We start from the raw sequence: 27337 nt of genomic DNA on the forward strand, positions 1-27337 counted from the left end.
TACAAATGCAGTTTAAATTTATTCCCCCCATCCATCTATTTTCTATTTTCTTTACTGCTTGTCCCAATGGGGGTCGCAGAATTTATTACCTTATCCGGCTTTTTGATTGTTTGTAGTTTTGTCCTTCAGTAGCTGTTTTTTCTTATTCACATCTTCTCTTGTCTTTTTAATTCTGACAATTTTGTTTCCAAACAGATAAATCACTTGCCTGCTCTGTCCTGGCTTTCATTTGGTTTATTTAGATCCCATTAGCTTTTGCATAGAAGCAGCTATTCTACTCTGGGGTCTTCTCAATTCCAATGTGACAATACATACAAGCAGATAAACAGTACATAGATAAACATAGAGATATCTCCATAACACAGAGCAAAGACAGAGTACAAACACATCACCTACATCCTAACAACAACTTCACATTCCTCTAGAACAGTATATAACAGGCTTGGTACACACCCTAATCTATGTAGCTGGCTGTTCTCTCTCTATGAGCGTGTGGGTGTATGGGATACAGACGTCCTTCTCACACTAAAATAGTTATAGTGCGTACTTTGAGCAGTCGTCCTTCTGGCTACAGCTTTCTTAAAGCTTTGAAAAGTCAATCTAGTGAATAGATGTCTCTGTCAGTACGGCCTTGTTTGTCAACCTTGTCTCTTCCTCTGTGTCCCTACAGCCATGTTCACAGAGGTGCCTCACGATATGACGGCTCAGAGAGGACAGGACGTGGAGATGGCGTGCTCCTTCAGAGGGGCAGGAACACCCTCATATTCTCTGGAGATCCAGTGGTGGTACATCAGAAACCACGTGGACTGGACAGACAGGCAGCCATGGACGACCAATGAAGTGAGTTCATTACAGAAGATCTAAAAGCTTTGAGAAAGTAGTGTGGATTGTCACCATTTAATGTTCAAAGTGATCTACTTTTTCCATCCGTTTTTTGTGATGTTACAGATACAGGCATTTACAGTAATACCAGGAAAGTGGTGGTATCATATAAAGGGTTTAGAGAGGCAAAAATAAGATTCTATTAACACCAGAGCCTATGCTAAACTGCTGTAAATATCCATCACAGTTTACAGGTGGATTTTACCCTTTTAAATTTGACCAGTTGGGATAGTTTGGATTATACATATAAAAATGTGTTTGCATTTGTAAAATGCATTACATTTTCTCCCCTGCCCCTCAAACATCCTGGGTCAGCCACTGCTTTTTAGTATAGCCTTCAGTGTCCCAGATGCACACAACATGCCAGGGTAACAGCACAAGGGGAACAATCTTGTCCATCGTGTTACAGCAACTCTGCCTAATGCTAAAAATAAATGCTGTCATAAGTGTAGGTTCTCCTCAATGCAGGAGAGGAGACGAGGGGGGGGGCACTTCCAATTTGCAACCTCATTGCTAGATGCCATTAAATCCTACACACTGCTCCATTAAGCTTGTATTTATTTCTTCAAAGTGAATTAATTAATTTTGGCCCCTTGGGGACAGTTTTAATCACACAAGGAGATAAATAGTTTCCACAGAAAAGTGTTTATCTATAATGTGTGCAAACAATTACTATCATCTCTGGCAGTCACAGTTACATTCATTTGCCGTCAGGTTTTTCCAAAAGACTGTGTAAAATATGGGTGCTGTCACCTATTGGTTAGTGACAAGGCATTTTGAAACTGCCTCTCAACCTAACTTTCAGTCAGCCTTGTAACAGGCAAAGAGGCTTAGATGGGCCTTTAACTTCCTTGTGTGCTCACTTTGCAGTATTCATCCATTTTATTAGCTCTAATAAGCAGTATGCAATCATCAGTGTCCAGTCTAGCCACATTCTCTGCATGCTTGTGGACCATGGTAACTTAAACGGAGCATTTTCTGGATCAGTTTGAGCTGATAATATTGAGTGACAGTAACCTTGCAAAGCGGATCTGTGTTTCTCACTGGCGAATCCATCTTGCAAAGCTCCCGTCTGCCCGGTTAGAAAGTGACAGGACCAATCAGTGACGAGGGGCAGTACTTTCGAGGGCGTTGGTCTAGAGCAGTAGTTCTCAACCTTGGGGTCAGGACCCCCTTGGGGGCTATGAGACACTGAGAGGGGGTCTCGAGATGCCCTAAAAAACCTAAGAATATTTTTAAAATTATGCTGTTGCCCCTTTCACCAATTTTGTCAAAAATTCTTACCCCTTTTCATTATTTTTTTCCCCACAATTTTAACCCATTTTTGCCATTTAACAACTATCTTTGTCAGTTTTAAACTCTTTTCACCACTTTTTTTCTGCCTTTTTAAGCAACTTCCAAACCCATTCTTGCCACTTAAGCTTAATGTTGCCTCTGTTTTTGCTGCTTTTAACCTCTTTTTACTCCTTTTTACACCAATGTTTTCCCATTTTAACCACATTTCACCATTTGATATGCCCAGTTTCGATAGTTTAACCAATTTCTACTAATATTTGCCTATTTTTTTCAGTTACCCCTTTTTTGCCAGTCAATTTTTCATCCCATTTCACCAAATTTCCACCCATTTTTGCAAATGTAAAGACTTTTCAGCCACATTTTAACTCCCTTTTACAACTATTATGCCCATTTCTGTTACTTTAACCCATTTTTCTCTTTTTTTTTTTGCCATTTTTATCTCATTTTTGTCACTGCTATCCCATTTCTGCTGCTTTTTTTGCCATCTTCTCTACCATTTTTGCCATTATTAACCCATTTTAGCATTTTTTAAACCATTTTAATTTTTTTTTTTTTTACAAAAGGTTTTTACATTTTTAACAAGGCTTATTACTACACAAATGATTAAAAAAGATAGTTTCTTTGATAAGAGTGTTTTTTTTTCTGGTTAAATATAAAATTTGGATATTATGGCTTAACTTTACAATGGAGCATGGTTTTACTGACCTCCATGGGCCCCCAGTTTGGTTGGGCACCAGAAAGCCACCCATTTATCCCCCTTTATGGATGGCCTTGTCTGCACATGACTATTTTTAATTGTGCATGGCTGTTCAACCACCTCCAGGTACAGTGGGGGTCCCTGGTCTCTGGCACATTTATTTGGGGTGATGTGGGCTTAAAAGGTTGAGAACCACTGATCTAGAGCAGTGATCATCAACTGGCAGGCTGGGTGCAATATCAGGCCCTCCGAAAGCTTCCCATCTAGCCCCCAAAGGATTATTAGAGTCAGAAAATGTACAGTATGGTTTTTGGGGCATCTTTTGTCTTAATATCCCTATTTATTCACCCCCAAAAACAATCAATGTTGAAAAAATTAATCAGGAATGACTTATGTTTGGCCCTTTTTTAATGAAATCCACCTGTCAGCCATCATCAGTAAATATGATGCATGATAAACACATACTTATCATTCAATTTCTGATCAAATCTTTAGTTTTTGTGTCAACCTTCCACTTCAGGCTCTTGGACAGAGCAATTTTCCCTGCCTGAGATAAAACAAAGACATATTTCCTGCATGTTTTTCTCACCAATCAGGACACAGCATCATAGTGTCAAACCCAGTGATGGATGTCATGGCAACCCTGGAAATATGGAGCTGAAATATCTCAATTGCTTCTTTGTGGCTGGCTGTAATATAGGTGGTGGGGGCTGATCTCACTGTTAAGGCTGAAAATTTTAAAGAAATACAAATACTATGCATTGATACGACCAATCTATTGGTTGAATCAACAGTCAGTGTCTGTCAAAACAAAACCGGGCCCATGTACAGATGTAGTTCATGACCCCTGGTCCAGAGGCACTAGTGTAGACTCTACCTAAGACTGGAAGTCCCATGATGCTACTTAGGAACTGTAGTCTATGTTGTTTTGCCGTGTAGCTCCATTTTTGAGAAAGTCTTCATGTCAGACTTTGCATGCAGGCCTATTCTTAGGTTTTCTCTGCGGTGTAGATTTGACGCAGCAATCTCTCTGCTCTCTTTTTTAGCCCGCTGACTCTCCATCTGTATAAATTCTTCTTCGATGTACTCCGATTCATACAAATATCCTTTTGAATCCATAGTAAATGGCACACCATCATCACTCTAGTCGAAATCGCTGATATTATCTTTGTTTTAGCTTGGTGTGGTGTTATTATCCCCGTAGAAGTCTGCAGACCCACAAAGCTGATCAGAGGATCAGTGCGCAGAGGCGGAAGGAGACAAAATGCTGAAAGCTGCATTGTAAATTACTGCCGGACACAGAGGGGATTTTTTGGGGGGGAGAAATGAAGAGCTTTGCATGTTTTTGACAGCGTACAGGCAAGCCAGCATATTTTCTTGCCCCATTTTTACATAAAACTAGTACGCAGATAAAACATTCCCATTTATAGCTATTATGCCGCGGATCTCTCTGAGCTCGTAATAACCACAGGAGCAACTTTCACAGAAATCATTGAAGGCTAATGCCACTACTATAGCCAAGCACTTCATACCACCCAACTTCAAAAATCCCGAAATATCCCTTTAAACATATGGTATACATAAAGTTGCATTGATCTGACTTCATAAAATCAAAACAAGTGCGATAATGAAGTTATAAAGTATTCAGACTAAACTGTCACTATATCAGGCTGTAAACGTTTATTTCTGCGGTAAAAACTGTCATTCTGATGGATGTTAAATGGATGTTTATGGGATTTCAGGAAAAGATACTGTTTTTTTGTACTTCTACAGTGATTTTATTTTTTCAACACCAGACAACAGCAAGTCTTCACATTTCCGTCTGTAAAAAAAAAAAGAAAGTAATAATAAAGTCCATGTTTTTGTTTCCTAGGTGGCTCCAGAGGAGGAAATGCCGAAGGATGCTACAAAGATAAGTGTGAGTAAATCACTCTGTGCTGTCGTTCTCTCAGAAAAGCCTTCTGCTCGGTGTTATGTGACTAAAATGAGGCACAAAACCCTCATGATTACATTACAATTTTTGTTCCGGATGATCCGCAGATGTTGTACTCGTGCTGTATTACACACATTTTCGCTGGGAGCAGCGAACGCTCCAGACAACACATCAACACGTTCCTTTCATCCTTGATGGGTTTGTAGAATAACGGTGTCAGCCAAAGAGCGAGCAGCGCCGGAGCTGGTGGGTGGTTAAGTGTCCTCCTCGAGGGGGCACGGCCTGTACTGCATCATCTTCAGATTCTCATAAACGCCCCTGCATCTTTATGACTGCTACAGCAAACTCATGTGATAAACAGTGATGGGGACAGGCTGGGAAGTCAGCACAACTTTTATATCTCCTCTGATATCCGCAGAGACGTGGAGGTAGTCAACCAGGCGAACACTTTCTCACAACAAGCTGGGAGGAACTTTAAAAGAGGAAGACTGCTCGGCCATATTGTAGCTCAAATGTGAACTTTTCCCCTCTCATTAGCTGCAGGAGTGAGCAGAATGTAAATTACAGTTAATTATCTCCACAACAACCCTCTCCTTTTACTAAATATCTCCCTGCTGTCTTCAAGCCTTTGTAGATCCAAAATAGTCTACCCAGTGGCAACAAACCACAGCCCTCTGCTCACTCAACCCACTCCCTAATACAATTAAAGCTCTGAAATAAAAATAATGTAGCTTATATGTTGTAGTCCATATGAAGATGTCTTTAGGTACAAGTACACTTTCAGCAATGAGGGAAAATGAATGAAGAAAGAAAGTTATAGTACAGGAAACAGCTGATTTTCCTGTTAATATGCACAGAGCCAGAAGGTGTCACATTTCAGCACCATGGACAGAGAACAGCAGCCACTAGAACCAGTCACCAAAAATCAACAGTTTTGATCATAAATGTTATTATTATTAGAATAGCAGAGTGGTCTAGACTATTTCTCTTCATATAAAAGTTGCATGTATATATTTCACATTCATTTGGGAAACCTCCCATACAAAGCACTCAGAAAGGGTGGGACTTTCCAAAAGATTCTTGGGAGATGATTGGATGAACATTGTGCCTGTCACGTTCATGACAGGCCAATCAGAGCGACAAGACAAAAAAAGGGAGTAGGCATCCGCAGCTCCAGTAAGTGTTGTTAGCTCAGCTGTCATAGTATCTAATCGTGAAGCTTGTTGTTGGATAAAAACCAACGCAGAGGCAGGTCGGGAGAAGTGCAACAACACCTTATCTGCCAAGGGAAGATTTCAGTGTGGGTCTTTGCTTGTGTTTTAAAAAATAAATGCTGTCTGATTCTAATGAAATCTGTCACTAATGCTACATCCAAACTAATAGCTTCACCACAGAAGTCATTTCTACTAGCTTGAAATAAAACTAAACCAGTAAGAGGGCAGAAACATTATTTTCATAGCAAAAGGCTTTCTGTGCACTTCTTTGCTCCTTCTTCATTAAAAATGTGGTGCAATTCTGATAAAAATGCCACTATGCTCGTCCAAGCTAAAGGCTACACTGGTGGCAGCCATTGCTTTTGGCTTCCAGTAAAACTAAACCCCACCTATGGCTACTGCCATGTTCCCCTAAAATGATCCTGATTGGTCAGGCCCATTCTCAGATGTGGTGTCAGATTAAAGCTTTGCAAGATGGATCTGCCTGGTGACAGACATTGAATCTGGTCAATCCCTCTGCTTTGCTAGGTTAAAAATAAACACTGCCAGTTTGGGAAACTTTGAGTAAGCTTTTGATTTGTGCACCCTACAGCTGGCAGAAACTGTCCCAAAGTCAAAGATAAAAAAGACCAGACACACAAAGAGGACAGATGTGATTGGTCAGTTTTACTACCTTTAAACATATTTCCTAATAAAGGGCCTGATGTTTTAGTTATAAGTCATTATGGACACTGGCATTATAATTAGTTATCATCACTGTTAGAAGGCATTATATAAATCCCAAATGCGTGTAACTATGGTTATAAAGCGTCATAGGTTGGGCTGGGCAGTTAATCGAAAATTAGATCAAACCGGGATATTGCATTGCTGAATTACAATATCTCTTTAACCTGAAATTTGTGTCAAAAACTTTGTTTTGAAGCACAGATGTTATGCATTATATATCATGCAATCATTCGAGTGCCATTTTTTTAGAATACTCTACAAAAATCCTACTTTCTTCATTTTTGTACATTTTTCTGATTAAATACGAGGATGATTAAAAAAAAGATCATTCCCTTCAATACAAAAATTCATACCCAATTTTCAATATGAGTCAAAAATCATCACAGTTAGATATTTTTTCAAAATTGCTCCGCTTTAGTTTTATCTAATGTGTTGTTATCAGGGCTTTGCATTAACTTTTTTGCTCACTGGCTATCATGGCTATGGCACATGCCAAATTGAATATGTCTGGTATGAGACACAACACACACTCAGTCCCCCTCTTTAATGGATATTGGGTTTATACTAGTATGAAAACACTGACTGTTAATTACATTTATTGAAAAAAAAATCAGTAATGCAGCTGGTTTCATAAACATATCTAATTCTTACTCTGACAAATATCCACCACGGCTGAAATCCATGTGCTTAATATGCAAACAGACCCGCTCTGGTTTTAAACGTAGCGACCTAGAGCGCCATTTCAAAACTACACATCCAAATTTCAGTGAAACCTACCAACCTTGCAGTGAACTCAGAGAGAGAAAAAAATAAATCAACTAATTTCATCGCTCAGCAAGCAGCAAGCCCTCATCCACAGGACAACTTTTGTAGCAGAGCAGTTAATGGAGACAACTTTTTTTTTTTTTTTCCAAGATTTATTTTTGGACCTATATTAGATACAGGAGGACGGTGGACAGAGTTGGAAACAGGGTCAAGAGTGGGGGAGAGACATGCGGTAAAGGGCCTCAGGCCGGATTTGAACCCAGGCCACCCATGTACATGGGGAGCGCCTTTAACCACTAGGCCACCCACTCCCCTAATGGAGACAACTTTTGAGAGTGCGTGGATTTTGGCTAGGTCAAAAAAGCCGTTCTCAGACTCAGAAATAGTGAAAGAGTTTTTTTTTTTTTTGCTACGGCTGAAATATTATTCACAAACTTTGACAACAAGGATGCGATTGAAAGCAAATAAAGGGACTACAGCTGTCTGATTCAATAACTTGAAGCCTCAAGGGAGAGATAAGCTTCCTAGTGACATGCTGAAGGCGATCAGAGCATTCCAAAACAAAATAACAGTCCTGTGGATACCTGACGGAGAGCTCATCCACTTCCCAAAACTCAGAGCTACAACCACAAATGACCCATCTCTGCTGCAGCTCTTGCATTTGTTGAAGTTTTGGAAGAGCTTAAGGGTGAGTTTGACTCCAGATCCAGCAATGTGAATGAGCACAAAGAGATTTTCAATTTTATTGAAACCCCTTCCATGTGGATGTATCCTCTCTTACTCCAACAATATCAGAGCTATGTCCCAATAACTGCTTCTCTGGAAAGTGAGATAGCTGAGTTGCAGACGAATGGCATTCTCAAAGTTGAACTACAAGCAGGTGTTGGCCACTGTTGGAGTTTGGTGTCTGAAGCAGACTTTCCCACTTTGAAATCACCTGTACAGAAAGTGATGTCTGAAAGCAGAGAAACCGGCTGACCCATGCACATCTTGAATGCCTCGCAGTGATTGCAACAACAAACTACAAATACAATACGAAGAAAGTAAAGGAGATGCATGCCACCTTTCGCTTATCACAGTCTTAAGGTAATGCTGGTTTGAATTAAATCTGTATTGGCTACGTTATCACTGTGCTGTAGGTTGACGCCTTCTATTCAGAGATGTTTTTCACTTTTGGTGGCTTTCAGTTTAACTAAAGTGGCTCTCCTGTTGTGTCTGTCCTGCCAATGTGGCTCACATAAAAAAAATAGTGAGGATCACTGTATTAGACAGTCTCCATCCAAATTTAAAACATGACAGATGACATTCAACCAGTTAGCTGCCAGCTAAGTTGTTAGCATGCTGTTGAAGCACTGCCGTGGTCCATGTGATTGTGCTTCTATTGCCTGTATCATCTGTTTCTGAATGTTGGAGATCAATATTGGACTACTTACTGTGCAGAGAAGTCAAAGACGGTTCAGGATCTTTAATAGATTGCAAAAAAATGAAGATTTGACTTGGTATCAGACATGGTATCGGATTCCTGTAACCATCTCTTGCAAAAGCTCACAGTTTCCGTGTGTAATATTAGCCTGACAAATCAGCAAATAAAGATACAGAAAAGATAGGAGCTCAAATAAATTGAATTTAGTTGTTTGTGTACACAGAAACTAACAGAGAAAATAAGAAGCATCTCTCCTTCCTCCCAAGAGGCTTGCTGCAGCTGATTTTCTGTAATGAAGGCACCAGCTGTGCTGCGGGTGACTGAGTGTATGTATGTGTGTTTGTGTTTGCGTGGGTGAAGCCGATCACTTCGGGCTCTACAGCTGGAAAATCATTATGAGCTTTCTGTATATAATAGATGTTGGCTGCCATCCATATAATCAAACAAAAACATGGTAGATGTTCACGCGTCTGCCGATACAAACCGGGGAATAATGAAACAAAGCAGCATCAAGTGTTCATTTTTTAACACATGCAGGGGCCGTCTTCGGCTCACAAACCTCCACAGAAGTCACGAGGATGAAGGTGGATGCAAAAGCAGGTCGTATTTATATCTGTGTGCGTCACGTCTCATGATGCACTTGGAGACTTTAATCAGCTCAACAGTGCTACTCTGTGAACTCTCAAAGCTTTTACCTCCAAGATGAAGACTCTTTATACTTTCAAGGCTACAAATACAACGTGTAAAGCAGCACCTTTGTCTGAGTGCATGAGTGGGCGCAATTAGAGGAGGAGGAGGCTGTAAAGTTTGGAAAAGCTACGTCAGAAGAGATTTTAGCTCCACATCTATAATGAAGACCCAACTCTCTTGTTGTGTGTTTACATGTTTAAAAAGCTGATTTTCTTTGTCATAGGGAACACAGGATAGTTTATGATGAAGTGTTTTAAACTGATAATGACTATAGAATGCAGCCTGATGCTGCAGCCTAACAAATTCATCCCATCATGAAAAAGTGAAAACAGAATTTTGGAAATGATTGCAGTATTCAGACCCTTTGCAGAAACACTTGAAATTTAGCTCCAGTTCCTTCCATTACTCTTGTTCTTTGCTGAGATGTTCCTACACCTTGACTGGAGTCCACCTGGAGTGAGTTAAATCAATTGGGCATGATTTGGAAAGGCACAAACCTCACAACTAATGATAAATATCAGAGCAAAATCCAAGTCCTGAGGTCAAAGGAACTGCCTGCAGGGCTCAAAGACAGGATTGTTGACAGGCACAGAGCTGGGAAAGGCTGCAAAAACATTTCTGCAGCTCTGAGAGTCCCAAAGAGCACAGTGGCCACCATAATTCTGCAATTGAAGACGTTGTGCACAACCAGGACTCTTCCAAGAGCTAGTCGCTTGGATAAATGTGGGAGAATGGCCTTAGTAAAAGAGGCAACCAAGAACCCTGACTGAGCTTAAAAGTGGCGAAAGTTGCCAAAATGAGTTAAATTGGCAAAAACGGGCATAACAAGTGACAGAGGGGCCATAAGTGGCTTAAAAATGGCAGAAATTGGTGGAAAAGGTGATAAAATGGGATAACAAAGTGACAGGAATGAGTTTAAAGTGGCAAAAATGGGGAAAAGGGTGGGGAAATTAGATTGGAGAGTTGGTAAACTGGTTTTAACTGGCAAAAATGGATTAACTGAGGCAGAAAAATAGGCAGAAATTGACAGAAATGGGTTAAACTTGCAAAAATGGGCATAAAAAATAATGAAATGTAGTTGACATGGGTGTAAAAAAAAAGAAGAAAATGGGTTAATAGGTGGTAATGGGTCAACACAGGCATCAATAGACAGAAAGTGGCAAGAATTTGTTTAGAAGTGGCAAAAATGTGCAAAAAAAGTGGTGAAGCGAGTTTAACAATGACAAATATGGATTTAAAATAGAAGAAATGGGCAGGAAATTGTGATGAAATGGGATTAAAAGTGGTAGAATGGGTTAAATATGTTAACAGTGGCTAAAAATGGTGGGAAAAGGTGTGGAAAATAGGTTAAAATTTGGCAAAATTGATGTTAAGTGGCAAATAATAGTGGCAAAATTGGGTAGCAAAAGTGGTTCAAAAATGGCAAAAATAAATACTTTAAGCATTCAAACCCAATAATGGTTCGACAGTTTACCCCTCCAACATGAAGTAACAGTTAGCAGCAGGATGCTAGCATTAATGCTGCTGATAAAACACTCATGCATGGATATCAACAACAAATCACAAGTGGGGAGGGCCCACTCTCTGGGTCTGTCAGGGGCCCAGACAAATCTTTGGGCAGGTCTGTGTGCAGACTTACTTTTACTGGTTTTTTAAATATTTGTTTGATTTTAGCATTAATTTCACCAAATGACCGTGTTTTTATTACATTTAATTCTAAGTATATTTTTTCATAAAACTGGGTCAAATAAACAGTTTGACATCATTTGAAAATGTACATTTATAAGGCATCTGGTGACTCCTCTCTTTGTTCCATGACTCCCATGTTGAGAACCACTGTTTGGGGGGGGTCTTGTGTCAGGGGCATAGCTAGGGATTTGGGCCCCCAGAAAGAATATCACAGGGCCCCCCTTAACCGGCTAGCCAAGCAACAAACGTTGCATAACTTTTTACAAATATGCATTTTAATATTTTACCATTCATGAGCAATATTTTTACTATGGTCAAACTGGAACTACATCATTTGGACACATTTAAGGGAGGAGCAGAGGCCCCCCAGTATTTTATTTTACTCTATTTGATACCAATGTTAGTATGTAAACAGATTCATTCAGTCGCTTTGGATTCAATAATGACACTAATTGCTATGAAAAAAACACTCTTTTCATTGCAGGCTTCTCAGGGGCCCCTCCCTACTGTGGGCCAAAGTAATCAGTTGCACAGAAGCACAAAAATACTATCACATGTACATTATCACCAATTTGAATTTTGCACAAATTTCTGTAAGCTTTCTGGCACTTTAAAGCCCCTCTATAAACAATCAATCTGACTGAATAATAATAATGCCTTGCATTTGAGGTGGGCTTTTGCATCATTTTGGTGTTTGTGCCCCTATTAAAAACAGGGTTTAGGTCGAGTCAAACAAGATCACAGACTATTAGAGTGAGTTAAAAGGTGTCATAAAGGTTAAGTGCGAAGCTAAATACAAATCTTAATTGGGTTCCATCTTAAACAAGAAAGACAGGCTACAAAAGTGGAACAAGGAGCTAAGGATTTCCTGAAAATGTGCTCTCTTTTGTTCACATTTCCTCTCTTTTGTTCATGTTATCATCACTCCCATCCGTCTGAGATCATACTTCACTTAACTGACATTTCTTTTTATTTTGTCTTCATCTCTCAGGTTGTGAAGGTCGTTGGAAGCAACATCTCCCATAAACTCCGCCTCTCCAGAGTCAAGCCCTCTGATGAAGGCATCTACGAATGCCGCGTCATCGACTTCAGCGACGACGAAGGCGCCCGCCACCACCGCGTCAGAGCCTACCTGCAGGTGGTGCCAGAGAGCGACACCATCGACAGCACCCACAACGACAACTTCGAGGCCCTGGACGACACCAAGGGCGGAGTCACGTTCAGCGATGGAGACAACGTGGATTCTCACAGAGGCGTCAAAGAGCACGCTCATGGCCATCACCAGAACCACGGGCACCACCAGGAACATGGCAAGAGGCCTTCTTCGCCAACTCACCACGGCCACAGCCACAGCGGCAGCAGTCAGCAGCACAAGGCGGGCAGAGAGCTGAGGAAGAGGGACGTGGACAGTAACCACAGCCACAATGACTGCAGCAACGAGCCGAGCTGTGCACTGTAGATTCTGGTTTCATTACACCTGGGTGATTGATTACACAAGGATTGAATAACTTGATGTTACAGCTTAAAAAGCTATTCTTCCCACACAGTGTAAGCCTATATACAGAATACTTAGTAATGTGCTGTATGGCTTCTTCTTCTGTGCAGGGAACATAGTTTTTCTTGCTGTGTATGGATGGGTCGGACTGCTCACTGTCTATAAAGCCTGGCTTCACGACATTCAGCAAAGTGGGGCTGTTGTAGATTTAAGGAGCTCCTCTGTTTCTGTTCTCAGCACCAATGAAAAAGACTCTTGTCTTACTGTTAACTCCTGCTCCTCTGTACTTTAGATACTGTAAATGACAGCCCTGCTTTCATGCTCATACTTCCTCCACTGCCTTACATTTTCATTCGATGCACCCTCAGACAGGAAGGAGAGGATCTTACCTTTTGTAAATTGGTCCAGGTAAAAGAAAACGTTCTTCTATTCTGAGGGTGAAACAAATGAAACTCAACTATCAGCAGTTTTGTCCCTGTCCAGTCGGATTAGTTTTTTAACAAAAGCACAAGCTCCATTGCTTCTTTTAGTGTTTTTATATATTGCACATGAACATGGTGCAAACCTGCATGAAACTCAAAAAGTAATTCTGTTCACTCAAAGGCAGGGTTGCTGGAAGTGCGGGTGCTGAGGGTGCTGCAGCACCCCCTAAAATAAGCACAACAGAAACCATTAGCTCTGAAAAAAAGCTTAAACTTATATCTACTAATTTTACAGGATATGGACATGTAGTATACCAGTAAGTGCTTTTTGGTCCGTTAGTTCATAGCTTCACGTGACATGATGCACTCATGGTTCTGCCCTCTGGTGGACGAGAAAGGCTATGCATGATGAAAAGTTTGACAGTCTGAGTTGTCACCTACTGTAAATGTGTTTAACTAAGTGTTCCTCGACCCTGCTCTAACAAAGAGCCAGATTGTTGAAAAATTAATTTGCAAGAGCCACAATCTTAGTGGCGAAAAGTGGCAAACATGGGTTAAAGTGGCAATGAAAATAAGTTAAAGGTGGCAAAATGGTAAAAAAAAAAAAAAAGTGGCAAAAATGGGTGAAAAGGGTCAAAATATGCATCAGATGGGAAAACTAGGAGAAAAGTGGCACAAATGGGGAGAAAAAGTGGCAGAAAAGGGCAAAAAACTGCAAAAATGGGTAAGAAGTGGCAAAAAAAGAGGATCACAGTGGCAAAAATGGTCAAAAAACATCAAAAACATGGCAAAAAAGAGTGAAAAGTGAGTTAAATGTGCAAAAACCAGCAGAAAGGTGGGAAAAATTGGCAAAAATCAGCAGAGTTGCTAAATGGGGAAAAAAGTGTAACTTACTTGCAAAAGACAGCTTAAATTGGGAAAAAGAGCAAAAAAATGCAAAAAGCAAGATTAACGTGTCAACAATGGGCAAAAAATATCAAAAAGAAGTGACAAAAAATGGGCTGAAAGCAATAGAAATTGAATATAAGTGGCAAAAATTGCAAATAAGGGAAATGGAAATATACAGACAAAAGATAAAGGTTGACAATTAAAGCTGACTGTATTACTGTGGGAAACAAATGGATTAAAGTGACTTGCAATGGATAATTTCTGAGGTCAGAGTTTCCCTTTTTTAAGGTTTTCTGGGGGAATAATGTTTCAAATTAAGACAGAAAAGAGCCACAGGTGGCTCTAGAGCCACAGGTTGAGTATCACTAGTTTAACTGGTTTAAGTCCACCTTTTAAACTAAAGGCATGTCCAATAAAAGGACAAGAGTGCTCCAATAACGCTCTTGGATAGAAAATAAAGACAGAACTTAATTATTCATATTACTAATTATAAGTAGGAGACAGACAGTCACACTTATTGTCAGGAAGTGCCATCTTCACTCACGGTGCAAACCTGTTAAATGTCAAAAGCAACAAAAATCCATCAGAAACATGAGCAAAGGGAACACAGGAGCAACATCTAAACTTACTAGAACACATTTAAACACATCTAAATACTCATCTACCCCAAAGCATCAGACGTCAGTCACTCATCTAAATCAGTGGTTCTCAACCTGGGGGTCAGGACCCCCTTTTGAGTCGCCAGATGCCTTAGAAAGACATTTTAAAAAATTATTCCAAATTGCATATTTTACCCAATTTTAATGAAAAATATATGCATATAATTAGTTAAATATGAAATTTTTAAAAAACTGTCATTTGGGGAGAATTATGCGGAAATAAAATTAAGGTTTAAAAATTCTGAAAATAGTAAGCCTGCCTACAGATTTGACTGGGCCCCTGACAAACCTACAGAATGGGCCCTCCCCAGTTGTGTTTTATTAATGATATGAATACATAATGGTTTTATCAGTAGCATTGGTGCAAGTGTCCTGGCTTATTTTTGACACTATACCAATCTTGCCATATTAAATCAGTTTTTCATTACTTTTTCCATGTTTTGCCACTTCTGACACATTTTTGCTACTTTAAACCCATTTCTGCTGCTTTCTAATCCCATTTCACCTCCTTTTCTGCCCATCTTCCACTTCTAAACCATTTTTGCCACTTTCAAACCCTTTCAACCACTATTTCTGCCTGTTTTGCCACTTCAGAACTAATTCTTGCCACTTTCCACCTATTTGTTCCTCTGTTGACTCATTATTGCCACTTTTAAGCCCTTTTTAACCACATTTTATGCCCATTTTTGCCCATTTTAACCAAATTTCACCATTTGTTATGTCAATTTTGGCAGTTTAACCCATTCTTCCTTCAGTAAGGCTTTATACTACTAATACTGTTGCTGTAAGGGTGGTTATTATTCAGGTACAAATAACATATGGTTATCACAGCTTAACTTTAATGTGGACCATGATTTTGCAGACCTCCATGGGTTCCCAGTTTGGCTTGGCCACAGAAAGCTCTCCAGAAAGCTTGAATGTGCAAGGCTGGGTTCAACCACCATCAGGTCCTGTGGGGGTCCCAGGTCCCAGGCTGAAAAGTTTGAGAACCCCTGATCTAAATGACTCGGATAGATGTGAATAAATTAAAAAAATTGAACCTGTTCTAGACATGAATAATAACGGAGGAAGTTTCTGGGCCAGTGTGCAAACATGATAAGACCAACATGAGCTTGGTTGTCTTTTTTTGAGGTGCAAAAAAATTCTGACAAAAGAAACACACTCCTTGCACAAAGGCCTTTCATCATCATTGCTCTGATTACTACAGATAACACAAACCTGACTCGCTCTTGACTCTGTAAGTAGTAATATTTCCCAGCTTCTTTAAAAGTATGTTTTTGCACAGCTCAGAGTATGACATCATTCAAAAATACTCCTCACGGCACCCCCAACAACATTAGACTTCCAGCGTTCCTGCAAAAACAGGCTTTGTTCAGCACAAATCTATCACAGATAGATGAAGCCTTGCTTCATTTGAGTTGAAGTAAAAATGGTGAAAATAGGGGTTTTAACCCATTTGAGCACACCTCAAATGAAGCACATCTCCCTTTGTGTTTACCCCACAGAGCTTTTGAGCTTTTGAAATCTCAGCTTAACAGAAAAATAAGATTTTTTCTCCCCGCTCTCTGTGCTGCAGGTTCGATCCGTTCATGGTTGTTCAGGCTGAGAGAAATCAATCACGTTGTTCCATTTGGACTGCCACCTGTTAGGAAAGCCATGAAAACATCAAAATCTGTGGCACTAAATTAAAAATCTGATTCGGTGTTCCTCTGAATCAGCTCTGTGGCTATAAATCAACAGAAGAAGTCCATCCATCTTGGTTGTGAGTTACTTTTTTTGGGAGTAGCAGTGCTGTATTTCTACCTAGCTTTGCTCTCTAACTCTGACACTCATCAATCATTTAAAAAGCCTCAATCCTCTCCACTACAAGCCTCTAATCCACTCTGTAAATATGACTGTATAATATGAAATAAAGTGAGTGCATGTTCAGTAATTTTCTTAAAAACTTTTTCAACCAACCATACACAAAGCCAGTGTGTTAGTTAAGGATATTTCATCATTTCTTATGTTTTTGGATTGTTTTAAAGCTCTGTTTTGTTCTGGACTTTTCCTCCCACCTGTCAAATAGAGCTCCTGTTTTCAGAGTTTTTTTGTTGCTCTCCAGAAGTGCTGTACAGACAGATGAATGACACATTCTCTCATAGCTGCTCAGAACAAGGGTTTCCCTAATGTATCTTAGTACTTACAGTGTTTCATAACTATTGACCCGTATGTGCAGGGCTGCCAACATGACATTAACATGTTCTAATGAGTGAGAATGAGGATGCTTTTCATGCAGGAAGGGACTGATGGTCATTTTAATTCTGCAGACTTTATAACCCAATGATAATCTCTTTGCTTTGCTGCTTGTTTGAAACGCTGGACTTTATTCCACTCTGCAGTGATCGGACATGTAGGTAACATACTGTAAAAAGCCTGGGGCAGTGAGAGCGAGAAGTAAAAGGAAAATGTTAGCGAAACACTGGAATTGGCTGTCATTACTGCCTAAAATATGGCCTGTATCTCACAGCCATGAGGGCTTTTGCTTCCTCGCTGTTATCCATCAGAGGGATCCAGAGCTGGAGTGATCCCTGTAAAGAGAAAAGATGCTGGAGTGGAGGGAGGACTGATCAGACGGGTTGTTTTCTTTTGATGAGTAACTTTGATTTCATGTTTTGTAAAGAAGAGATCACTGGTAAAATAAAAATAAAAAAGAGGGAAATGTACATTTCTTCTAGAATGTTTGGTCCCACACTACGTGTATGGCTTTATCAAATGAAATAAATTGTATATGAAACACCAGAAAGTCTTTGTCATTTTTGATAGATAGAAACACACATTCTTTACAGCAAACAGAATGCAATTTTAGTACTGGCACCAACAAGTCAACCACTCACCGATGTTTCGATCTGTTGGTCCCCTGACACCTGCAGGATACTGAACAGTGACCTCCAGTGTCCCATGCTAGCTCCCACCCCCCTTACTGGGTAGTCCCAGTAAGAGCTAGTGACCAGTGTGGGCCCTTGGGCAAGGTCCTTAATGCCAGGAACACCTGTCCCAGATGTAAGTCCCTTTGGACAAAAGGACCGCTTGATAACATTGTCACATAATCAAATCACATGACACACATCCTCCTACATTGGCGGTCCATTCAAGCTGCAAGACTTGCAGTCTTTACCTCCTGCTCTGCCCTGAATGAGTACCACGCTCTAGCTTTCAACCCACCTCCACCCCAGCATCCACCTGTAGGCGCCAACAGTGGTTTTGACATTACGTCATCACTGCTCAAATTCTGCATGTAAAATAAACATTTGAGAAGAGATGAAGTCGGAGCATGATGCCAAAAAACATGCTGTGTTGCTGTAATAAGTGCATTAAAAATAACAAACGTGAGTTGACTGACTGAACTAGGCTATCCAAATTCACGCTGAATCAAAGATTTTAGAAAGCATTTCATTTTTTACCCAAAAAACATTGTTTTTGGCACTATTTTGCAATGCTATCTTCGGCTAAGCATATATGCGCCACAGCGTATCATTATCTTCTGATCAGCTGTTTAGGCATGCAATGCATGCACAGGGCTTTGCAGCCCATGGCAAAGATTCAATGCAGGGGCTCTGAATTGCAAAATAGTGGTTTTAGAGACATGATAAAGACTTAAACTCATAACAGTCACTATGGTTGATAGCTTAACAGTTACTGTGAGGATGTGTTTAGTAGTACCTCTGCTGTGGTTAAGCTTCTGGCCCCAGCTCTCTCTGAGTGTTTGTGTGAGTCCGTGTGCATTAAGGAGAAACGATATTAGGCAGTTGCCTGTGTGTAATAGGTGCTGCCAAAGCCCCCCTTCCGCTGCTGCTGATGACTAATGGTGCTATTGTCAGCACTGGCAGCAGGATAAATAGCAACAGCCCAGGATGAGATAAAGAGGCGCTGTGCAGCACTCACTAGCATTAAGCCAGGCCAGCTAAATACAAAACACATGGCGATCTTGTTTCCCCACACAAGAAGGCTCATACATTCATTACAGAGCGATGAGGAGAGGACGCTGCAGGCACTCACATCAGTAAGGTGATGTGATAAGGGAGGGGGCTTCCTCTTTTTCTTGTTTTAAACAGCTCTGGAAACCTGTAGGGCTCTGAGTGATAACAGGGAACAATGATAGATTGGCCCACACCCCTGTCATGAGACGTTCAATTACCCAGTAGGTGCGCAACCCCATGCCCTGTGTTCCTCTCAGGTTGACACCTGCGCTGACAGGCCGTGTGATGTGGGTGGCGGGAGAGCTCAGAGGTATGCCAGGGTATTATTTCACGATCACAGCTCCTTTATTCTTCATATATTTATACCTACAATAGTTCTCATAGTTGTGAGTCTAGATTTATGAGAAAATTCTTAAGAAACTAAACTGGCAAGACACTTAACACCAGTATGTACAGGTAGAAAAAGACAAAATCATCGTTAGTTAAACTGAATTTGAACTAAATTCAATTTCTGAGAGTCAGATGACTCATCTATTATGTGGTTAAGGCTGGTTTACTCTTGCGTGTAGATGCCTTAATCAGACAGAAACTGAACAAGGTGTTTTGAGCATGCTCTATACAAATACACTCACCCTGCACAGCAGATGAATTGAGAGGAGTCTGGCTGCAGACAATTCATCTTCATTCCGTCTCTGTCAGAAGAAAAAAACATGCTAAAAATTTCAGAATAAAGTCGAATTAAACTTCCATTTAGGGTTAGGGTAAGGGCTGGGATGCCAACAGTTAAAATTAAAATAGCCATTTTAGCAGTGCAAGATATGTAGCCAACATAGCTAAAGCTAAGCTCACAAGCAGCTACACTCCATGTAGCTACATTCACTACATATGCTAAAGCTAGTGTAGGTACGTAGATAAATTAGCCATGTAGCTACATTAGCTTTGGCTACATTTGCTAAAGCTAATGTAGATATGTAGATACACTGTCTATGTAGCTATGAAAGTTTAAGCTATGTTTTCTAGTAAGTGTAGCTACATAAAGAACAAAGGTAAATACAATGTAGCCACTTTGTGACCTTAGCTTTAGCTACCCTGGCTAAAGCTAGTGTAGATGTGTGGATGTTTTAGCAATGTATCTACATTAGCTTTAGTAACATTTGCTTAAGCTTATGTATTTACATATATACATGATCTTCGTAGCTATGACTGCTTTAGCTATGTTTGCTAAAGCTAGTATAGCTACACAGAGAAGATAGCTAAATAAAATGTAGCCACTTTGTGAGCTTAGCTTTAGCTACATTCGCTTAAGCTAGTGTAATTACGTAGATGCATTAGTTATGTATCTACACTAACATAAGCTGCATTTGCTAAAACTGCATTTGCTAAAGCTACAAGTTATATTTTTAAAGAGAAACTAAACAGACTTGGCTGTTTTTGTTTTTCTTGCCATGTACTGATTATTTCCAACCCTTGGTTTGCCTTGCTATAGATGATTAATGGTCAGCTCCCTCTTACACCACTGAACATGTATGTTACTAGTGCAACACTGTGGCTTCTTAATGTGCTTTTAATAGTTTTTAACACAAAATGGCTCTGTAGCAGTGAGTAATGAGGCTTTTAACAAACAAAAATTACCTGTTCATGTATGGTCCACTTGAGTATCTATGGGGTCTGTTGACAAGATGAAGCATAGAAGATAATATTTGCATTTATTTGTGCCTGCAACATCCATCTTTCATCTTAAAATACATCTATATGAAAAGGCCTGAACATTAGATTTCTAAAACATGATTCATGGACTTAACAAAATGAAAAGTTTTTGTCCCCTTCCTTTAAAATGGTATATTTCATATGCCTCATATTTCAGTTCTGGATGTCACAGCTTGTTAAAAATCAAGACATTACTCAAATTTCAGCTGCCTAGTACTTATAAAGAAGGTGAATAAATATGATGAAATGTTCTGATAAAGTTCTTGCTCTGTTTTCTGGTGTGATGACAGACAGATGATTTGCTGATCTTTGAATGGCATAAAATTAAGTGTTGTCTAGCTGAGCCCATCTGCATCTTTTCTATTTTTATTTTGAATGCTTTGTGAATTCAGATTTTCTGCACTCTTTAAAAAAAATGCCAAATTTCAGACCTTGTAAAGACTCAACCAAAGAAAAAATATATTTCCACCACTGTGTATTGGTTCATTTCACATTTCAATCAACCATTCAGTCATTTTTATCTTGAAACCTTGTCTTCAATTTTCTCTCATGATGATGATGTATTCAGAAATGTATTGCAAAGTGACATTAATATTAAAGCATTCTTCAAAGTAAAAGTTAGACTTTTCAAGACATTTTAAGACCCTAAAATGAAAATATAATGTCAGACTTTTTAGTTCATTTAAAAAGGAATTCTGCAGGAAGAGACAAAACCATCATATTATATACTTATTGAACAAACAAAACTCACTAGATGTCTACATTTTGATAAAGTTTAAAATAAAATTTTAAATTACCCCTAAAGGATGCCACGTTTTAGTCCACAACAATGCACTCTGGGTAGTGTGACTTCATCTGGCAACAGACGCTCCATTGTTTTATTTATGTGTTAGTCAAACATTTATATTATGAAGAAGACCACACTGTTAGTGAGAAGACAATCATGAAGATGTTACTCTCAGAGTGAATCACAGTAGAGGCAAAAGGTTGCCAATGATAGCTGATATCACTGACACTATCAGTGCCTGCTGAGAGAATTCCATGTAGGACAACTGCGCCATGCACCTAAACAGGTTTGGTCCGACCGACCGAAGGCGAGCAACCTTGCCCACTGGAAGCGTATCTGGAGCGCTGGGCCACAGCATGCAGCCCTGATCAGCAGGAAGAGATCACGGGAGAACTGTGAGCTCACGCAGGAATGGTATGTCAACAGCGGATTATTTTACCTTTTGGGGTTCATTTATCATCCTTTCCGGTACAATCCATGATATTATTACTTCCGCCATTGAGTGAGTATATTAGGAAGTTAAAAGGCTTATGTTTGCTTAAAGGATCTGTGATTTTATGCAAAATTCTTAGGCTAAATGTCCTCAAAAGTTAACTTTTCCACATCAATGGCACCATTGTAGCTCTGTAACCCACTGACCTTTCGGTGACCCTTTGCTCTCGCTGAAGGATGAGACGTAATGTTGATTTAGTGATGATTTACGATTGGGAGTCTGTGCATTGTGTTTTATTTTGAAAGAACTAGATATTCTACGCTTGCGACTTCCTCTTCTGTAGCTTTCTGATCGACAAGTATTTATGCACTTTGGCAGCAGCCGGCGATGAAAATAGACCTGCAGCTTATCTCGAACAAAGCGGAGAGAGGTGTCGGTCCAGGCACGGGCTGCTGTCAGTCTAGAGCACCGGCTGTGGAAATGCTCTGATAGACTAGAGACGGAGCGATGTGCTCCGCAGTATGATTTGCCTGTGGTTTGCGGTGCAATCACCCTATGTGGAAATTGGAGGTAATGTCTCAATGATCACCTGAAAGCTTTCCCTCTCTATATGCAAATAAATATAGAGACCCATTCACCCATAATAGTCTTTAAAATCTGGAAGTAAAGGCGACATTTTGCAAACATGATCTGTTTATTAACTACCTGTTTTTCTCTTTTTGAAAATATTTGTTTATATATAGACTCACCTGAAAAAAATGCAGGAAAGCATTTTGTTTCTGAACCTGGTTCATGTCCACCATAATAAATTTTATCAAAATCCTCTTGTCTGTCTTTTTAAATGCTCTGTCTCTACAAGATTAACACCTGGTTTTATAAGGTGATTCTATGTATACAAAACATATTAAAAAAAACACACAGAGGTAATTGTGGAGCAGATTGTGTTTGTGGTTCATCGACATTATTTCCTGTTTTTAAAGGCTATTGAAGGTGAATGAGACTCTGTGTTTATTTGCATATGAAGAGGAAAAGTATTCTGGTGATCACTGAGACATTAGGACATGATGAGGATCAGACCAGGTTTGAATAGCAGCACTAAGCCCTAAAATACACCAGATACGATAAAGATACCACCAAGGCACCAGCATTGGTCAGAGAGGGACAGGAAAGCCCAAACATCCTGCCACCAAACCAGAAACTGGACAGCTAGCCATGGCCTGTGAGTGGAAGATGCTCATGGACATTGGCCAACAGTTACTCTTTCCACTTGACATTGGATCCACCACCCTTAGGCCAGACATGGTCCTCTGGTCCCCTTCACTGAAGTCTGTGTACATCATAGAACTCACAGTCTCATGGGAGGACTCGGTTGAAGAGGCCTATGAGCGCAAGAAACTGTGGTACACAGAACTGCCAGCCAACACAGAACAGCGAGGATGGAAGGCAAAAGTCTATCTAGTTGAAGTGGGATGCAGAGGATTTGTCGCTACTTCCACCGTCAGGCTGCTGAAGGACCTGGGAAGCCATGGACAAGCTCTGAAGCAGACCATTAGATCTGTGTCCGAAGCAGCTGAAAGAAGTAGCCAGTGGATATGGCTCAAGTGGAAGGACCCTTGCTGGGCTCCAACAAAGTGTCAAGAACCCAGGACAGAACCCTCTACAAACAACACCTAGGCATCTCGTGATTGGGCATGGGACACAAGTTCAGGCTTGATTACCCTGTAGCTGGCCGCCTTTGAAGAGGGTGTCTATTGTTGAAAGGCCAAAACACCCCATGATTCAAAGGTGCACTACTGATGATTTGTCCCAAAATTTACATCCTTCCATATCTGAGACGCACCTCCCACGACACTAATTATCTAGGAACCTCCAGGAGGAACCACCAGGAGGACTCTCAATCATCAAGGCAACCCTCACGTGAATGCTTACAGTCTTTTGGCCCAACAGACAGTTTAACATCCCGTCCCGTGTTTCATGATGCTGTGTTTGGTCTGTCTCCGCTCCAGCACAGCAACAGAGCAGATAGGTTTTAGTTTTAGTCGGTGAGAGAGCTTCCACCAGCTCGACTACTCTGCATCTCTGCTCTAGCAGAGCTCTGACAGTCCAGAGCCTTCCGCAGCAATTATGCAGGACTTCTACTTCTGCCAGATGTCAAAGACCTACAACATAATTTCAGCACGGAGAAGTTTGAACAGGGGCAGAAAGTGTCACCGAAACCAATTTCAGAATAAAATACTCCGTGTTGATGCCAGACAAATGCCAGACCATACTTCCTTCCACTATATCAACATAAAGTCTTAACGGGGCATAGCAGAGCCCATAGTCAACAGGTCAGAGACGCAAAAAGAAGCACATTTTTTTCATAAAGGGTTACTGACCCATGGTAGAAGCACAAAAATCTACATGAAAGAACAAAACAGAAACAAATCAAAGCAAGTTCATCCTACTCCTGCAGTTTAGAACAGTAGCTTCATGTGTGTTTATGTCTTATAGCACTTTAGTAGTTTCTACTTGCACGGTCAGGCATGATTCTGTAACTATTATGAAACTCCCCGGTCTCATGGGTTTAGCAGTCCTGTGGTGCTGCTCCGGGCTGCACTGAAACACAGTCAGTGGGCGTTGATGGAAGGCAGGGAATGCAGTCAAACTGCAGTGTCACTACAATATCAGCTCCACTCACATCTTTTTGCCGCTATGACTACATTCACTTTGATTTACTCTGAGAGTAACGTCTCCAGGATATTTTTCTTCATTAAAGGTGTGCTCATATTCATAGCATAGAGACATGATAGGTGACTTATGCATGGAAAAGTAGATCCAGATAACGTGACATTACCCAGAGTGCAGTGCGGACTAAACATGGCGGTCCTCCAGGTGTTAAAACAGGTATCGATATCATTTGTCATGCACTATCTCTTGTTGAGGCTGCAAGATGACATGTAATGAAAAAATCTCTGAAAGATAAAGAAGTTTGTGTTTATTTTAATGAGTGTTCAAGGGTAATGAGAAATCTCTTCATTAGGGCGAAGAGCCAGATTAACAGGTACCATATGTTCAGATCTGCTCTGAAGTCAGTCCTGACTTTAACTTGTTTAATAAGAAAATAAAAAAATAACATGAAGATCAACAGGAAAGTAAACACTGAATGAAAGAGGCATGTCTGAGTCTTCTGCAGAAATAAAACCCATCAGCGCTGTCACTGCATGTCTGCTGATGTAAAGAGCTGTCTGAAGCCTTCCTGGTTCAGGCACCTGCAGCAGGAGAGGGAACAGCAGGAGACATGCTTCATTGACATTTTCCCTTTGTACCTCTCTGCTTATCAGAGCTGTTTACACCATGAAGGTTATCACACACTGTATCTGATGGCTACTGTTTGGCACAATTGTCAGATTTCCCTTCAGTTAATTGACTTGCTGGAGTCAGTGGTGAGCCGTCCGTTTGAGGGATCAGTCAGTCACATCAATCATCGGCTCATTAGCTGCCTGGCTGCTTGACCGTCTCAGCAGCCGGGGCCAAGCTCCTCCCGCAGCAGCTTCAGTACGTTATCCGAGTACTCATCTCTTGGCCGACCCATCCCGCTCAGCTGCACCGGCTGGAGGTCGGGGTGGGGCGGGGTGTAGGAGGACGGGCAGTGCAGCTCATTCAGAGTAAACCAGAAAGCATCCGGATCCACCTGGATTAAATGGCGGAAAACGCTGAGGAGAGGAGTTTAAGAAAGAGGATTAGCTCTGAGCTGCATTTTAGTAATGTGCATAATATTTACAGTATGGAGAAACACCTTCCTGTAATCCAAAGTGACAGACTGAGCAGAGCACAGCAGGTTTACTGGCTGTAGACTGCAGCTTGATAGTTGCTCAACACCACCCTTTTCCTTCGCTCTGGTTTTGTTACTGCTTACAGGCACTTTAGAGCCAGGTGAAATCAATCAGAACTAGGTCTTTTTATGTGATATCTTACTATATGAGATATTAAGAAGTTATTCTAAATGGTAAATGATTGATGGAGCTGAGCTTGTCCTGCATTTTTCTAGTTGTCTGAGTTGTCATACCTTTACTGTGTGACTCCATATTCACACGTTTACAGCAAAGGCTGCTTGAGTAGTCATCAGTTTTAACTTAACTTAGCAGGGAATCAAACTTCCAACCTTCTGGTTCAGTTGAGGGATTACTGACTCTACCTACTGAGTCACAATTGCCCAGAGCCATGCTGAAAGGTAAACTTGCAAAGAACATGGACTAGCCAGCTTCCAGGTCTGTCTTCAGGCGGCTCCATCTTGCAAAAGTGTAAACTTTGATGTTCAGAGAAAAGATTGGACAAGTCAGTGTCATGTGAGGAGTAAGAGGCAGTAGCTATGGGCAGGGTTTGGTTGAAGCAGCTGCAAGCCTGTAAACAATGGCGGCTGCTTAGAGCTTGCGTATAGAGGATGCAGCTTTACCTTCTAAAATCTAAGGGTATTACTTTGGTTCTCACATTATTTTTTAATTCCCCTATTGAAGGTACTTGCAAATAACACTACACCCAAGTGTTTTATATAAAAAATTTTCAGGACAGTCTCAGCTTCATGTATACTAATACCAATTTTGTCCTAGAGCACCGTGTGAGTTATTCCAGCCCAAATGCTGAGTTTTGAAATCTGATCTTTAAAAAATTTTTAGAATCTCTTGTGAAAACATACCTTCACTTCATGTGGACAAAATGTTTTAGTGCTTGAAATAGGTTTACCAAAGTCTTAGCTTCACAAAGGTAGTAGAATATATGAACAAAATAATAGGTACGTGAGGAAAATACGTCTAAAAATAAAATTTTGTCATACCATTTTTTGAGGATAAAAGTTGCCTGTCATTCTATTTTCACTAACATGAAGCGGTGACACCTACATCAGTATTTCCAAGGTGACATTTAAACAGTTCACCATCATTGAAGATCTCCTCTCCTGCAAAACTCTGAAAGGGAGGGCCTTAGGGACTCCAGGGTGTAAACTGGTTGGGAATGGTTGACGGACAAAGGTTTCAACCAGTGACGCATAGCAAAGAGGTGACTACAGTCATGGACGAAAGTATTGGCACCCCTGGAATTTTTCCAGAAAATACACAATTTCTCCCAGAAATTATTGCAATTACAAATGTTTTTGGTATACACATGTTAATTTCCTTTATGTACATTGGAACAACACAAAAAAGCAGAAGAAAAAAGACAAACTGACATAATTTTACACAAAACTCAAAAATGGGCCAGACAAAATTGTTGGCACTCTCAACTTAATATTTGGTCTCACACCCTTGGGAAAAAATAACTGAAACAAATCACTTCCTACAACCATCAACAAGCTTCTTACACCGCTCAAATGAAATTTTGGACCACTCTTCTTTTGCAAACTGCTCCAGGTCCCTCAGATTTGAAGGGTGCCTTCTTGCAACAGCACTTTTGAGATCTATCCATAGGTGTTCAATGGGATTTAGATCCGGACTCACTGATCCGGATCCTGATATCATTTACATTAAAAAATATATATTCCATCAACACATACAGTCATGGAAAAAATTATTAGACCACCCTTGTTTTTTTCAATTTCTTGTTCATTTTAATGCCTGATACCACTAAAGGTATATTACCTGCAGTATACAATGAACATGACAAAAAACTGCAGCTGATTCCGTAATACTTTATGTCCC

The 27337-nt window shown here is 40.4% G+C and overlaps 2 protein-coding genes across 3 annotated transcripts in view; one reads left to right on the top strand and one right to left on the bottom strand.

The window, feature by feature from the left end:
- LOC121517876 (V-set and transmembrane domain-containing protein 2-like protein) overlaps positions 1-13841 on the top strand; it is a 94233-nt gene extending 80392 nt beyond the window's left edge. For both annotated transcript variants that reach the window (XM_041799958.1, XM_041799959.1), the window contains exons 2-4: positions 671-840; positions 4749-4793; positions 12307-13841. In XM_041799958.1, coding sequence (XP_041655892.1) covers positions 671-840; positions 4749-4793; positions 12307-12774 — 683 coding nt within the window. In that variant the 3' untranslated portion in view covers positions 12775-13841. The remainder of the gene's footprint in view (positions 1-670; positions 841-4748; positions 4794-12306) is intronic.
- Positions 13842-24620: 10779 nt separating this feature from the next.
- Positions 24621-27337, bottom strand: part of tti1 (TELO2 interacting protein 1) — a 42687-nt gene continuing 39970 nt past the window's right edge. Inside the window, exon 14 of the mRNA XM_041800114.1 lies at positions 24621-25360. Within this exon, the coding sequence (XP_041656048.1) occupies positions 25165-25360 (196 nt within the window). The 3' untranslated portion in view covers positions 24621-25164. The remainder of the gene's footprint in view (positions 25361-27337) is intronic.

Source organism: Cheilinus undulatus, linkage group 11 (assembly GCF_018320785.1).
Source record: "Cheilinus undulatus linkage group 11, ASM1832078v1, whole genome shotgun sequence".
NCBI lineage: Eukaryota > Metazoa > Chordata > Actinopteri > Labriformes > Labridae > Cheilinus > Cheilinus undulatus.